This window comes from Lissotriton helveticus, chromosome 8 (assembly GCF_964261635.1).
Source record: "Lissotriton helveticus chromosome 8, aLisHel1.1, whole genome shotgun sequence".
Classification (NCBI taxonomy): domain Eukaryota; kingdom Metazoa; phylum Chordata; class Amphibia; order Caudata; family Salamandridae; genus Lissotriton; species Lissotriton helveticus.
The window spans coordinates 11,072,813-11,087,257 of NC_136069.1; the positions used below are offsets into that span (position 1 = coordinate 11,072,813).

The 14,445-nt window shown below is 48.6% G+C and overlaps 1 protein-coding gene across 1 annotated transcript in view; it reads left to right on the top strand.

Annotated features, from left to right (window-relative positions):
• VANGL1 (VANGL planar cell polarity protein 1) overlaps positions 1 to 8,062 on the top strand; it is a 252,222-nt gene extending 244,160 nt beyond the window's left edge. The window contains exon 8 of the mRNA XM_078656365.1: positions 6,086 to 8,062. Coding sequence (XP_078512491.1) covers positions 6,086 to 6,346 — 261 coding nt within the window. The 3' untranslated portion in view covers positions 6,347 to 8,062. The remainder of the gene's footprint in view (positions 1 to 6,085) is intronic.
• Positions 8,063 to 14,445: the final 6,383 nt, after the last annotated feature.

A 14,445-nucleotide genomic window follows, 5' to 3' on the forward strand; every position in this document is an offset into this window, starting at 1 on the left:
CGCCCCCCCCCCCCACCACCACCACCCTCCGCACCTGGACCACGGTGACCACCGAGGACACAGCCCGCACGATGAACACCATCCACTCCGGATCACCGACCGACCCCTGCCCACACCACGTCTTCAACAAGGCCGACTCCACCATCGCACCCCAACTCCGGAACATCATCAACACCTCCTTCAACACCGCCACCTTCCCGGAGAGCTGGAAGCACGCCGAGCTCAGCGCCCTACTGAAGAAACCAACAGCGGACCCCACCGACCTCAAAAACTTCCGCCCCATCTCGCTCCTCCCTTTTCCGGCTAAAGTCATCGAGAAGATCGTCAACAGACAGCTGGCCGCCTTCCTCGAGACGAACGGATCCCTCGACCCCTCGCAGTCTGGTTTCAGAGCTAACCACAGCACCGAGACCGTCCTCATCGCAGCCACCGACGACATCCGAGCCCTGCTCGACAACGGGGAAACTGCTGCCCTCATCCTCCTGGATCTCTCCGCAGCGTTCGACACTGTCTGCCATCGCACCCTAGTTCAACGCCTCAGCAACATCGGCATCCAAGAGAAGGCACTGGAGTGGATCACCTCGTTCCTCGCCGGAAGAACACAGAGAGTCCTTCTCCCCCCGTTTCGATCCGAGGCTACCGAAGTCATCTGCGGCGTACCACAAGGATCATCACTCAGCCCCACCCTCTTCAACGTCTACATGAGACCTCTTGCAGCCATCGCACGCCAACACAACCTCAACATCATCTCCTACGCCGACGACACCCAGCTGATCCTCTCCCTCACCAGAGACCCCAACACCGCCAGAACCTGCCTACACGAAGGGATGAAAGACGTCGCCGAGTGGATGAAGAACAGCCGCCTGAAACTGAACTCAGACAAGACGGAAGTCCTCATCCTGGGACCACCGCCCTCCGCCTGGGACGACTCCTGGTGGCCCCCCGCCCTGGGCACCGCACCCAAGCCAACCGACCATGCACGCAACCTGGGCTTCATCCTGGACTCTTCCCTCTCGATGACCAGACAAGTCAACGCCGTCTACTCATCGTGCTTCAACACCCTGCGTATGCTCCGAAAGATCTTCCGATGGATCCCGACCGAAACCAGGAAGACGGTCACCCATGCACTCGTCACCAGCCGACTAGACTACGGAAACACCCTCTACGCCGGAACCACAGCCAAGCTACAGAAAAAACTCCAACGCATACAGAACGCCTCCGCCGACTCATCCTGGACATCCCCCGACGCAGCCACATCTCCGGCCACCTGAAAGACCTGCACTGGCTCCCCGTCAACAAGAGGATCACGTTCCGGCTCCTCACCCACGCACACAAGTCTCTCCACGATCTGGGCCCCAGGTACCTCAACGACCGCCTGACCTTCTACACGCCCACCCGCCAGCTACGGTCCACCAGCCTCGGCCTCGCCGCCGTACCACGCATCCGAAGAGCCACCGCCGGAGGAAGATTCTTCTCCTACCTGGCTGCCAAGACATGGAACTCCCTCCCCATCCACCTTCGGCTGACCTAGGACCACCTCGCCTTCAGGAGACAACTCGAGACCTGGCTGTTCGAGCAGTAGCAACCCCCTTCCCCCAAGCGCCTTGAGACCCTCCCGGGTGAGTAGTGCGCTTTACAAATGTTATGATTGATTGAACTGGTATGAGGAAGACGAACAAGACTCCCCATGTGAACCCCTTCTTCCCTTCAATGAACCCCATACAAATATCCTACTCGGGCCTGGTTCAAACCCTGCACAGGGGCTCCTGTCATAGGAGGATTACCTGCTGCCATTGACCCACTGCTGGGGATCAGAGTTTCCTCGCCCAGCAACAAACCTTAGAGAGCTTATTGGTCCAAGCCTCCACGTCCAGGATTAACCCCGGCACATTCCCTACCTCTGCACTGAATAGGGAATCTGAGTCTGTACAACTTTAGTAGGAGAATGTTCTCTTCTACAAGCCTAGCACTGCGGTCAGTAAACACTGCGCGCCTCTTGGACCATTATTCCCATACGATATGGGACTCTGTTGCGCAACTGCTACCCATGATCATGGAGGAGGCCTGAGCCATAATCACCCAGCTATTGCTGATGGGCGGGATGCAGCTAAGTTTATCATACGGTGTGGACCCAACAGACTTGCTGGGCAGAGCAATTTCTTAGTCAGTGGCCTTGTAGTGCCACACCTAGCTAAGAACAACTGCTTTTTCAGAGGATGTTCTGTCTTCCCTCATGGGCATGCCCTTCAATGACTCTTGCTTCTTTGGAGAGGCGGTGGATTTAGAGCTGGAGAACCTTACGGACAGTAGAGCTACACCCAGGTCCTTGGGCTTGTCTGCTGGCCCCTCACCAACCCCAGGCAGCCTTCCACCCCTTTCATGGCCACAAATGAGATCTGACCATACCTTCACAGGCACCACGGCCAGCCCAGCCTCTTCGTGGTCAAGGGCGCGGGTCCCACAGACTGTATAGGTCGAGTCAGTCCAGCGCTACCCCATTACCCCTCCATCCCCCGCCAGCACCTGCTGCCTCCAAACCTCTTTAGTTTGCTTTCCAACCATCCTGGGCATCCAGTGGGAGGCAGGATGCGCCATCATCTGCCCCACCAGTGGTCAATAACATCAGATTGCTGGGTTCTCCAGATCGTCCAAAGGGGCTTCTCATTCCCCTTTGTGACTACCCCACCACCCATGTCAACCACTTAAAAGTGGCTGACAGACAAGTGTCAAGAAGTGCAGGCTCTCTTAGCCAAAGGAGCCATAGAGAAAGTGTCTGCATCAGAAGTAGGTTGTGGTGGTTATTCCTCAAATTCCTGGTGCCAAAGAAGAACTGAGTATTTTGTCTTTTTTTGAGGGGGAGTTTTATATAGCATGGGCTTGACCTGAAGGCATTGGAGCGCTTTACATGAGCACCAGGTGTGTTACCTACTGACACATTCTTTTTGTCAGGCACATGGAGATTACGTGATTTGTCCAGAATCACTGGATGTTGAGCGTCCCTGCCGAGACTCGATCCCGGTTCCCCAGCTTCGAGGTAGACTACTCTAGTCGCGTCTTCTTGGCCTCTTATTGAAGAAAGAGAAATTCAAAATGCTCACACTCTCCCAAGTTCTTTCTGCCCTTGACCCGGTAGAGTAAATGGTAGCATTGGACTTGCAGGATGCATATTTCTGCATCCCCATCCTGCTTGCCCAGAGACTTTGCCTCTGTTTCACGGTGGGCCAAGAGCACTTAGTTTGTTATGCTTCAGTTGGGTCTTACAAGCACCCCTCGGGTGTTCATGAACGTGATGGCAGTGGTTCCAGCTCATCTGTGGATGTCAGGAGTTTGTCTTTCCCTACTTCGACCAATTGGCTGTTGAAGGCGGGCTGGTCTAAGGCAGTCATCTCCCACCTTAAGAATGGGGGTCACTATCAACATGCCAAAGTCGCACCTGACTTCCTGTCAGAATCTCCTTTTTCATCCGAGCCATTCTCGACGCGGAGCAGTTTTGGACCTATCCTCCTGAGCGGCGAGTTCAGGATATTCAGGCTATGATTCTGATGTTTCAGCCTTTATCCTGGATTTCAGTGAGGCTGACTCTGAGACTGTTGGGCCTCCTGGTTCCTGCTAGCAACTCATGCCTGATGTCATATGAGGGCTCTGCAGTAGGACCTGGAGTTCCCGTGGGCACAGCATCAGGGTTTAGGTTTAGGTGGGCACAGCATCAGGGTTTAGGTTTAGGTGGGCACAGCATCAGGGTTTAGGTTTAGGTGGGCACAGCATCAATGTGTTCTCTTGTACGTGGTCCAGATCTCGGAGGGAACAGCAAAAAAGCAGCAGTGGTGGCTAACAAACCGCGATTGAGTCCGTGGCAGACCACTCTTCCTTCCCAATCCGCAGCTAACTGTAGTGACAGATGCATCACTTATGGGCTGAGGTGGCCCCCTGGGAGAGGTGGAGATCAGAGGCCTCTTTTGTCGGGCGGAGTCCAAGCGCCACATCAACCTGTTGGAGGTCCAGGCCATTCATTTGACATTGAAAGCCTTTTTTCGATCAAGGAAAAACGGGCACAGATGTACACGGACAAGACTACCACCATGTGGTATTGCAACAAACAGGGCCGCGATGGGTTCATGGACCATTTGTCAAGAGGCCCTCCATCCCTGGTCATGGTTGGAATGTCAGGGTATTTCACTGGTGGTTCAACTCCTGGGGGGCTCTCCGAACGCTCATCCACAGATGCCTAGCGGATCTTGAATGGCATCTCCATCTGAAAGTGGTACAAGGTATTTTTCAGCACTGGGGGGGAGCCTTGGTTAGATCTGTTCGCCACCGGCAAGAATGCGCAATGTCCGCAGTTTTACACGTTGGAGTTTCCAAGATGACTCTGGATCTAAGACACTTCATCTTGTGGGAGCTCCGGCCTTCAATGCTCCTTTCTGCCAGTTCCATTTCTGCCCAAAGTTCTCAAGAAGATCAGGGACGACTGGGCGCTAGTCATTCTTGTGTCTCCGGATTGAGCACACAGAGTCCGGTATCCCAAGCTCTTGAGCATGACCCCGCACCCAAAGCTGCGCACCCTCCACCTTCATTCATGGAGATTGAGCGGTGATAGTTGACAGCTTTTGACTTTCCTCCTGAAGTCTGTAATCGTATTCTGGCTGCCAGGTGTTCCTCCACCAAGCTGTTGGGACAAGTTTGTGTCATGGGATTCCCACAGTGTTGACTCCCTCTCTGCACCTTTATCAAAAGTTCTCTGGTACGCAAGGCCCTTGTCCCAGTAGGGCACCCTCTGGGCACAGTTAAGGGTTACATTTCTGCCATCTCAACATTCTTGCAGTTGCTGGAACAACCTTCCCTTTTTAAATCACCTGTTGTGACTAGGTTCCTTAAAGTCTTGCAGCATGTGTTTACACCTCAGCCCTTCTTGAAGCCTCAGTGGGACCTCAACCTGCCCTCACCTTTCTCATGTGTGCACCATTTAAGCCTCTGCATAATTGGCCTCTTAGGAATGCCTTTTTTAGTGCCCAGAACACCGGCCATGATGGTCAGCTAACTGCAAGCTCACTCTGCACCCTCAGTTGTGCCTCCTTTTTCTGAACATGTGCGTCCTACTTTCCCAAGGTTTTGGCACCTTTCCATGTAGGCCAGAACATCACCCCGCCTACATTCTTTGCTCCTCCTCATCCCTCCAAAGAGGAGGAGAGACTTCACCATCCACACCAAAGAATTTCGGGCGAACTATCAACTCTTCGTGGCCTATGTGGGAGCAAAAAAATGAAAGGCAGTACAGAAAAGGACCACCTTACGATGGATTGTCCAATGCATTAAGATCTGCTATGCATTGGCCAAAAAGGAACCCCCTTGAGGGGTTGCGGGCTCACTCCACCAGAGACCAGGCTGCAATCACTGCATTACACGCTGCATCCTAGTCCTGGACATCTGTCAGGTAGTAACTTGGGCGTCACTGTATAAATTCACCAAACACTACTGCCTGGACAGTCGGGTCCGTTGTGATGGGTACTTCGTCCATTCGGTCCTACAGGAATTTCTGATATAATTGGTCTTGCATTCCCACCTACGGGAAGGCATTGCCTGGGTATCTATTCTGAGGCAAGGAATCTGCGGGTAGAAGCTTCTATCAGGTGAACAAGTTACTTACCTATTCTAACAGATTTTCTGGTAGAGACTCCGTCTGACCGCAGATTCCTTGGCCATCCACCCTAGCCTGCTCTGTGAGCCGACTACGGTATAGGGAACATCCTCTTTAAGGCTTTAGTGTTATCATGGCTCCAGCATTGCTGGCATTGAAAGTCTGCAAAGCAACTGATATCAGCATGCCGAGGTGGCACCTATATAGGTACTGCGTACATCACTTCCAGGACATAGGGATAATACTCGAAAAACGTTCAAATCCAGTCTGACACCTGGGGATTATTCAAAGGTAAGGAATCTGAAGTTAGGTTGTCTCTAGCTTATAAGGCATTGATGAAGGTAGGTAACTTGTTTGTTACTACTGTGGGTGCTTACATAGTTCCATTTGTGTGTAGGTGTTGTGTTTTTTGTAAATATAATGGTTTGATTCTTCTCCTCTTCTCTTCAGGCCTTCCTGGAGCGTTATATCAACCCTGGGCCAACCTTACAGTATGACAAGGAGCGCTGGTTTGCCCGACAGTGGACTCTCATCAGTGATGAAGCAGTCACCAACACTGTCCACGACGGATTGGTTTTCGTGCTCAAGTGCTTGGACTTCAGCCTTGTTGTTAACATAAAGAAAATCCCCTTCCTGAAACTTTCCGAGGAGTTTGTTGATCCCAAGTCTCATAAGTTTGTTCTTCGGTTGCAGTCAGAGACATCTGTCTAAATGTTTCATCTCTCAGCCCGGAGTAAACTGTGCTGTCGGAGGTCAGAGCAGATGTGGCCATCTGCACTTTACTGAAAAGGATTCCTGGTGTGAGCGACCTGGGTGCTGACCAGCAGTGCCAGGTTTGGCTGTCACGGTACTGTCCAGGTCTTTGCCTGATGGCCCCAAGAGATCATTCCGTTTAATTGATGTCTTCTGCTGTCTTACTGTTGAAGTCCTTGGGAAGTGATTATGTACCATCTTATTTTAGCATAACATCTTGGGCCTCCAAGCTCGAGATCCCTCAAAATCATGCATTCCAGGTCCATCATCTCCTGCACATGTTTGAGTTTGGGGGACCAGAATCCTCTTTTCCTGGCCTGTCAACTTCTGCACATATCTGGCCTCAATCATTTTTTTGCCAAATCACACTTTAGTTGCCTGTCACCATGGGTGGCACTCTGTGGGGGTACTGACTACATTTTCCTAATTCTTTTAGGGCATGTGCCTTACAGCACTGGATCTCCTCGTGTCTCCTCAGGTGCCTGGCACCTTTTTGACTCAAAGCCCCAGACTTTTGCGGGCTGTTTGCAAGAGTGCTGGGAGTACCTGGGTTGGGCTCTATGCATGACTGACTGTGTGCGCACAGAACACTTTATGTCTCCAGTTTGTTGTGGATGGCAGCTGAAGTGGGCAGTACCCTGCCTTGTACAGGTGGACACGTGTTAATAACTGCGCTTTCGGCCTCTAGGCCTGATAGTTGACTAATGTCCTGCATAAGAAGAATGCCGGAGACAGTGCCAACAATTTTTATACCTCTTAAATGTATTCATATTTTGTGTGGAACTGTCCGTAACATGTATGAAAAAGCTTTTTACGCAGCCAGGCTGTTTCATGAAAGACCTGTTATGTTGTAGGCGTGATTGTTGTACAAATGTCTAGACACAAAGATAGCATTGTGACTTCGCTTTTAGAGGCAAAGTACAGAAACCTTTTGTTCTTCCTTCTAGGAGTTACTACACAAACCTAAGTTTGTATTTTATGTTTGTCCAATAAGGATTGTGTCTTTAAAGCTAACCCTGCCCTTCCTGGGCATGGTGTCCGTTAAAAGGTGTAATGGGCACTCCTGGTATTACCTGCTAATGTCAAACAGGTACGTTTCCCCATGGGCTTCTGCCCGCGATGCTAATGATAAGGGTACTGGATTACTCAGCAGGCCAGTACTATAATCCTTCCCACCTCAAGCACAGTTTTTATTTGTTTCAACATAGTTTAGTACTTAAACGTCCAGTTCTCATGGTGATTCTTCTTTTAGGCATGTCAATTCCATTTAAGTACCCATTTGTTTCCACTGAAGAGTTTCTGAACTTTGTTCACTCTAACCTCTTCCAACCTTCTAGCCATCACCATGATAACCCCTCATCTAACCCATTTCTGACCGGTCACTAAAGTCACTAGAAGCAAACAAGTTACATGAGCTGACTGAGCACTAAAGCAAGTTACAAAACACGAGATTTGCACAATTTGTAAACTATTAATACTTACGGTTTTAACATTCACAAAGTTTACATTCCTTTTTTGTACAGCACATTCCTATCCTCTTCTCCGGTGCTAATGCTTGAGCTAGCAACAAGTGAAGCATTGTCGTCCTCCTCAGCTCTGCCTCTGGTCCTTTTGGGCTCTTTGTTAGTTTCCTTGTGATGCATCTGACCTGCCTCCCACCCTCCCTCCTTCCCCCAGACTGCCTTCTTTCCAACATGGCCCCTTTTGGAGCAAGGACTTTTCTCTTGTGGCTGTGAAATGCATCTAACGTATGTTCGACGATCACTATAAGAACAGCCCTGCTAGGGGCTAATGCAAGAACATTTAACACTGTCCCTTTACGCACATGTTGACCACATTCCAAAGCTGGATCCTTGATGGACGAGACGTTACATCCTAACAATGAGCTGAAACCTGGCATGCTTGGTGGAGTGGGTGGTACAAGGGCCGCCGTTTCGCAGGTCGCATAGGGACAACATAATGCATCCTCTCCACCATGCTGCTCTTGATGGTGCATGCTACACTTGGTGGTGTGAGGGACCCTGTGTTGCATGTCTCATAGGGACACTGTAGACTATTTTTCAAAAGTACTAAAACATAGAAGAATCAAACGTCAGCTGGGACTGAAGACGATTATTATTGTCAGGAGACGAAGCATGAATATTTTAGAAGGGTCTACACTCTACACAAGGGTATCACTTGGGTCTCTATGCTATGGTATAAATCTAAGCGAGTCTTAAGATAGGTGCTGTGCTTCCTACCTCTAGTTCATATCTTGAACTGTACACCTGTGTCACAAAAGTAAGCCAGCGTGCTATAGCGCAGTTCTTCCAGTCTAGGTACCTAGTTCCTTCGTTGCTGCTTTTTTCTCTTTGCCAAACTCTTTGTAGCGCTCCTTGTGTGGTGGAAGGGATTCAGGCTGAAAAGACGGACTAATTGTCTGTGCCTTTGTCTCTCCAGATGTGCTGTCAGGCCCTGAGATTGTACATTTTGCCTGTTGATTTGATCCGATCTGTTCTACAGCTTGCTCTTCGACGTATGCATGGAATACACCCCATCTTCAGGGAGAGGATCCAACATCCCTTTGTGAAAACCTTTCAGTCCAGTGCACCATTGGGTATAAGTTCCTATAACATTTAAAATTCTACAAATTAATCCACTACTGTACTTTATTTTTTCCTTCCTCAAAGGAAAACCTCTGCATTTCGATGATGGTTAAGTGCAAACAAGGGTACACTGTTTTGCTTTCCTTCATTTTTACACATTTTGTGTTATTGATTTAATTTGTGTGATTTCTCAACAAGATTAAGTTTTCATTTACCACTAGCAATGGATTATTTGTTTTGTTTTTACAGTCTCTTTAAATATCTTTTACTTTGTCTGAATGGACTACAGCTCTCTCCCTGATGAATATTCGCTACTCACAACTTGACTTGCACTTGTACTTTTCTCAAAGTGCCATTTTTCCACAAAGTGATTAATAAGTTGAGCATGATTTTTCTCATTCCGTCCTGCTGCATTCTTGTGTGTCTTTCTCACATTTGATGCAGACTGCTTGGCACTCTCTCTATGAAATGAAGTAGTGAGGTGAAGAAGAAAACGTTACTTGTAGCTGTTCTCCTTGGTGAGTATCCGGTTTAAATTAACTTGCAACCACCCTCCTTCTCTTTCCGAGTGAGACCTGTTCTATCCAGCCCCTTTTTAAATGAAACATAAGACGGGCCTGATTTAGGCACTGGGCTCTTCTCTCTTTGACATTTAAATTTAGTATTCCCAAACTGAAATGGTTTTGTGAGCATGCCAAATTTGCTACGATGTTTGCTGTATACTTGCAGGTTATAGCAAGAATCAGTCTTTTTTTTTTTTTGATTAGGAGACCTATTAAAAGTGTTTGCTTGATCTTGATTGCACTGGACACATGGGGTACAGCCTCCCCGTTCACCAGCCCCAACCCACTGTGGGCATGCTACAATGTGGGCAAAAATGGCTTAGGATTATGCTAATGCATGCATGTATGTGTTAATTTGGAAAGCATGTTTGTGTGGCATCCCAAACACCTCCAGATATGTGAGAGGGGTCTGTTCATGTTTAGTGCTAAATTCTTTGTATGATTCTGAGTTAATACCCTCACTGACCTCTTCTGGCTTCTATGTGAGGATGAAACTCCTTTGCAATCTAGAGGATTCTCCTTCCAGCTCCACTTTTGTGTGCGTCACTCTGGCATTGTTTTGCACATATTCTGTTTCTTATCTTTTAATGTCACTGTAAAGTTATTGTACCAACCTGCTTCCTTTTTATGCGTTATGTTTGCCCCAGTATTGGAACTTTCATAGATTCCCATGCTTTGTATCATTCCCCGTTGTCAGCCTGGGAGCCTCGGTAAAAAATAAATACCATAGCAGTATGTACAAAAGAGAAAGTAAGGCCTAGGCCTCATCTCATTTTGTAGCCTATCTACCTCTTTGTGTAAAAGAGACCAAAGTTTGCAACAGCCAATCGGATCAGCCTCACGCCATAGAACCTTAGGAGAGAGCCTCAGAGCCTCAGATTTTCTATTGCACGTTGTGCTAAGGGAGTATCCCTGAGCTGTGCTCAGTTTCTTTCTTTTCAGAGGATTTCTACCAACTCTTTTTTCTCTTCAGCTCTATTCAAGGCATGTGCTACATGCTCAAAGAAAAGGCTTTATGTGGAAGATAAGCATACAGATTGTATTTATTGCTTATATCCAGATCACAAGGCCACAGAGTGCAAGATCTGCAGGACCTTCTCAACTAAAACTTTGAGAGACCGGGAAGGGAGGCTTCTAACTTGGCTACAAAAGATGAAGTCCAGAAAAGAGGGCCTGTCGAGTGACAGTGAGGACTCCTCCTCAGCTTCATCTTCAAGGAGGTCTACAAAAAGGGGTAGGTCTTCCCCCATCTACAGCGGCTGAACCTCCTGCTAAAGCCTCTCAAAAGACCTCGGAAAGGTCTGAAAGGCTTAGTCCCGAAAAATCTCCTAGCCTGTCAAAGGGGAAAGAGGGACTGGTTCCTGAGGTGCCACCTCCAAAAAAGGCAAGTCAAGGCCTTTCTGTGGCTTCTTCTCCAGCAGGAAGTGAACAGGTTTTCAAGAAACCTACTTCTACTCCTCAGGAACCAAAGGGAGAGAAGAAGATCCATCCGTCGACGACGAAAGCAAAATCTCCATTGCCATCTATGGTGACTCCGTCGACGAGAATTTTGCCGACGATGACTTCGCCGTCGACAGTTTCCACTGTGGCTTCGTCGACGAGACCTTCAATTTCGCCATCGACAGTGATATCGCGACGATGGCAGCGACGAAGAGGTCGACGACGACGACAATGGTATTGACATCTGCCTCGTCGACGACATCATCGACAATTGGCCCACCATCGACGAATGTTCCACCGTTGACGACAGTACTTGCTCAGTCGATGATAATCCCTTCGTCGACGGCACCGTCGATGATCCAAAAAGTGAGGATCTCTATAAAGAAAAGGCTGATAACACCGGAGATGACATCACCCCGTAAGGTAACACCATTGCCTCCACATCTTCTACTGGAGGAAGAGGGTTCAGATGACGACAAAAGCCCTTATGGGGATGCATATAGTCCTTCACAACTTCAGGTGAAGTACCAGGACTCAGATTCGGACGATTATTTCATGGATCAGCACCCGGAAACTCAATTTACTCCTCAAGACACGCATTTACATGCATCTGGACAGGAGATGGTGGCCATGCCATCTTCCTTAATTAATGATTTACAATTGATGTTACTGGATTATAAAAAGAGGTTCCCCTCGCAAACCTCAGAAACCGTTCCGCCTCCACTGCCACCTCCTCAACAGTCTTTACCTACTCCTTTGGCCTCATCATCTCAGGGTCAAGGTGAACGGCCTGAGTCGGAAAGACAAACTGTGATTACAGTACCTGATAATGATGACTCTTCGGATGAGGACCAAGAGCAGGTTCAACAACCTGACACTGAGTGGGACAACTATGTCATTCGGGATCCGGCATCTCCATCTCCGGACCCGATAGATTCGCCTCCGGCGGACATAGGGGGTTTCCATAATCTTATGGAAAGGGCATCCAAGAGATTTGGCATTCCAGTTCCTGTCGTGCAGTCAGAATGCTTCCTATACGACTTCAAAGAGCCCTACAAGAAGTCTATTCGTTCCATTCTGATTGTGGAGCACGTTTTGAGTAAGGGCAAAAAAGTCATGCAAACTCCAGCTACAGTGACTCCGGTTCTACGTGGCTGGAGAAGAAATATAAAGCCCCGGATGACAGTCCGGCATGTTTCATAGGTCAACCTAAACCGGACTCAGTTATTTCACAAGCAGAGCAAAGGAAGTCAAGGAATCCCGCAGCACTCCTTACAGCACCCCCAGATAAGGAAGGCAGGCGCTTGGATAATGTCAGCAAGAGATTTTCGTCAATGTCTAGCCTCCTGGTTAGAGCTTCGAATGCACTCGCAATTTTGGGACGATATGATCGCCAAATGTGGTGCGAACTCTCGCCTTTCATTGATCAACTTCCGGAGGGTGATAAGATGGAAGCGAGAAAGATTCTCGAGGAAGGATAAGATATTCAGCGCAAATTATAGATTGCGCAATGGACATTGCGACAACGGCTTTCCGTGCCTTGGCTGGTTCGGCAGTCCTAAGGCGTCAAGGCTGGCTGCGGTGTACTTGGTTTCGTCCAGAGCTGCAGAATAAGATTCTAGATCTGCCTTTCGACGGAGACATGTTGTTCGGTCAGCATGTGGATGATTCTTTGCAAAATATCAAAAAAGACACAGAGACTGCAAAATCCCTAGGCACGCTCCAAAACCGAAAAGTGCCTTTCAGGGGAGCAAGAGGCAAGGGATTCTCTACTTACAGAGGAGGCTTCCAGAGGTTTTCCTCCTACTCACAATCCTCCCAATCGTATAAGCCTCAGTATTCCCAGCGGCAACAGCAACAATCGGCGCCTTTCTCTCGCCAGTCTTCCAGAGGTAGACAAGGGCGTCAAGGGAGAGACACTTCTAAACGCCAATAGCGGCTTCCAGGCTCTGCCTGCTGTTCCTTCACCTCTTACTTCAAAAATAGGGGGAAGGATTACAAATTTTCTCCACTGCTGGAAGATCATAGCAACAGATCAGTGGTCCTCCAAATTATTCAATTCGGCCATACATTAGAGTTCCAAAATTTACCACCTTCAAGAGCCCCTCGTGCCACGGGATCAAAACATCTGCATCTTCTCCGTCTCGAAGTTTCTCATCTGCTCGCCAAGGGAGCGATGGAACCTGTGCCACCCACTCAAAAAGGAAAAGGATTCTATTCCAGATTTTTCCTCATTCAGAAGAAGAAAGACAAGTGGCGCCCAATCTTAGACCTGAGGGAGCTCAACACCTATCTCATAAAACTCTCCTTTCGAATGGTCTCTCTTCAAGACATATTACGTCTTCTAAATCCTGGGGATTGCATGGCGACTTTGGATCTCCAGGACGCATATTTTCATGTTTCGATCCACCCAGCTCACCGAAAATGTGTGCGCTTCACAGTAGACAAGAGCCACTTTCAATTCAAAGTCCTGCCCTTCGGGCTCAGATCCGCTCTGCGGATTTTCACAAAGGTATTGGCCCCGGTAGCGGCTTTTTTAAGGAAACAATCGCTAGAAGTCTTCCCTTACCTAGACGACTGGTTGATCAAGGCTCCATCTTCTCACGCAGCATCAAAGGTTGTCGAGATTTGCATCCATCTTTTCAAAAGTCTGGGTCTATGTCTCAACAAAGACAAATCTGTCATTGTTCCATCAACAACAGTCAAATTCCTGGGATCTATTCTGGATACAAGAGTTTGCAAAGCTTACCCTTCGGAAAAAAGGCAGAAGAAGCTAATCTCCTCAGCAATCCGTCTACAGGGGAAAAGGTCCATGTCGGTTCGTCTCTACAAATCCTTTCTAGGATTGACATCATCTTGCATACCATTAGTTCCTCATTGCATATTAAGAATGCGCCCCTTGCAAGAGCAGCTGGACATGCAATGGCGCCAGGCGGAAGGCTCTTTCAAAGACAAAATCAAAGTCACTCCTCTTATGAAAAAGGCGGCAGCTTGGTGGGCTGTCCAGGAAAATATCTCCAGCGGCCTTTCGTTCAGGAAGCTTCCATCCCCGCTGATTCTAACCACGGATGCCTCAATGGAAGGTTGGGGCGCAATCCTACAAGATCTAAAGGTCGGCAATATCTGGAATGCGGAAGACCGTTGTCTCCATATAAATCTATTGGAACTCAGAGCAATTTGCCAAGCCTTGCAGGCGTTCAAACCGAGAATTCAAAATACAACTGTGCTGGTCAGGACGGACAACACCACTGCCATGCATTACGTAAACAAACAGGGAGGTACAAGGTTCCTTCTCCTCTCAAAAGAGGCCCAAGAAATATGGGAATGGGTGATTCTACACAACGTAGTGCTCACAGCGGAGCACTTACCAGGCACTCTCAACACTACAGCAGACACCCTGAGTCGTCTAAAATCTGCCTGTCACGGGTGGGAGTTGGATCAACGCACGTTGGAGAAGGTGTTTCGAAGT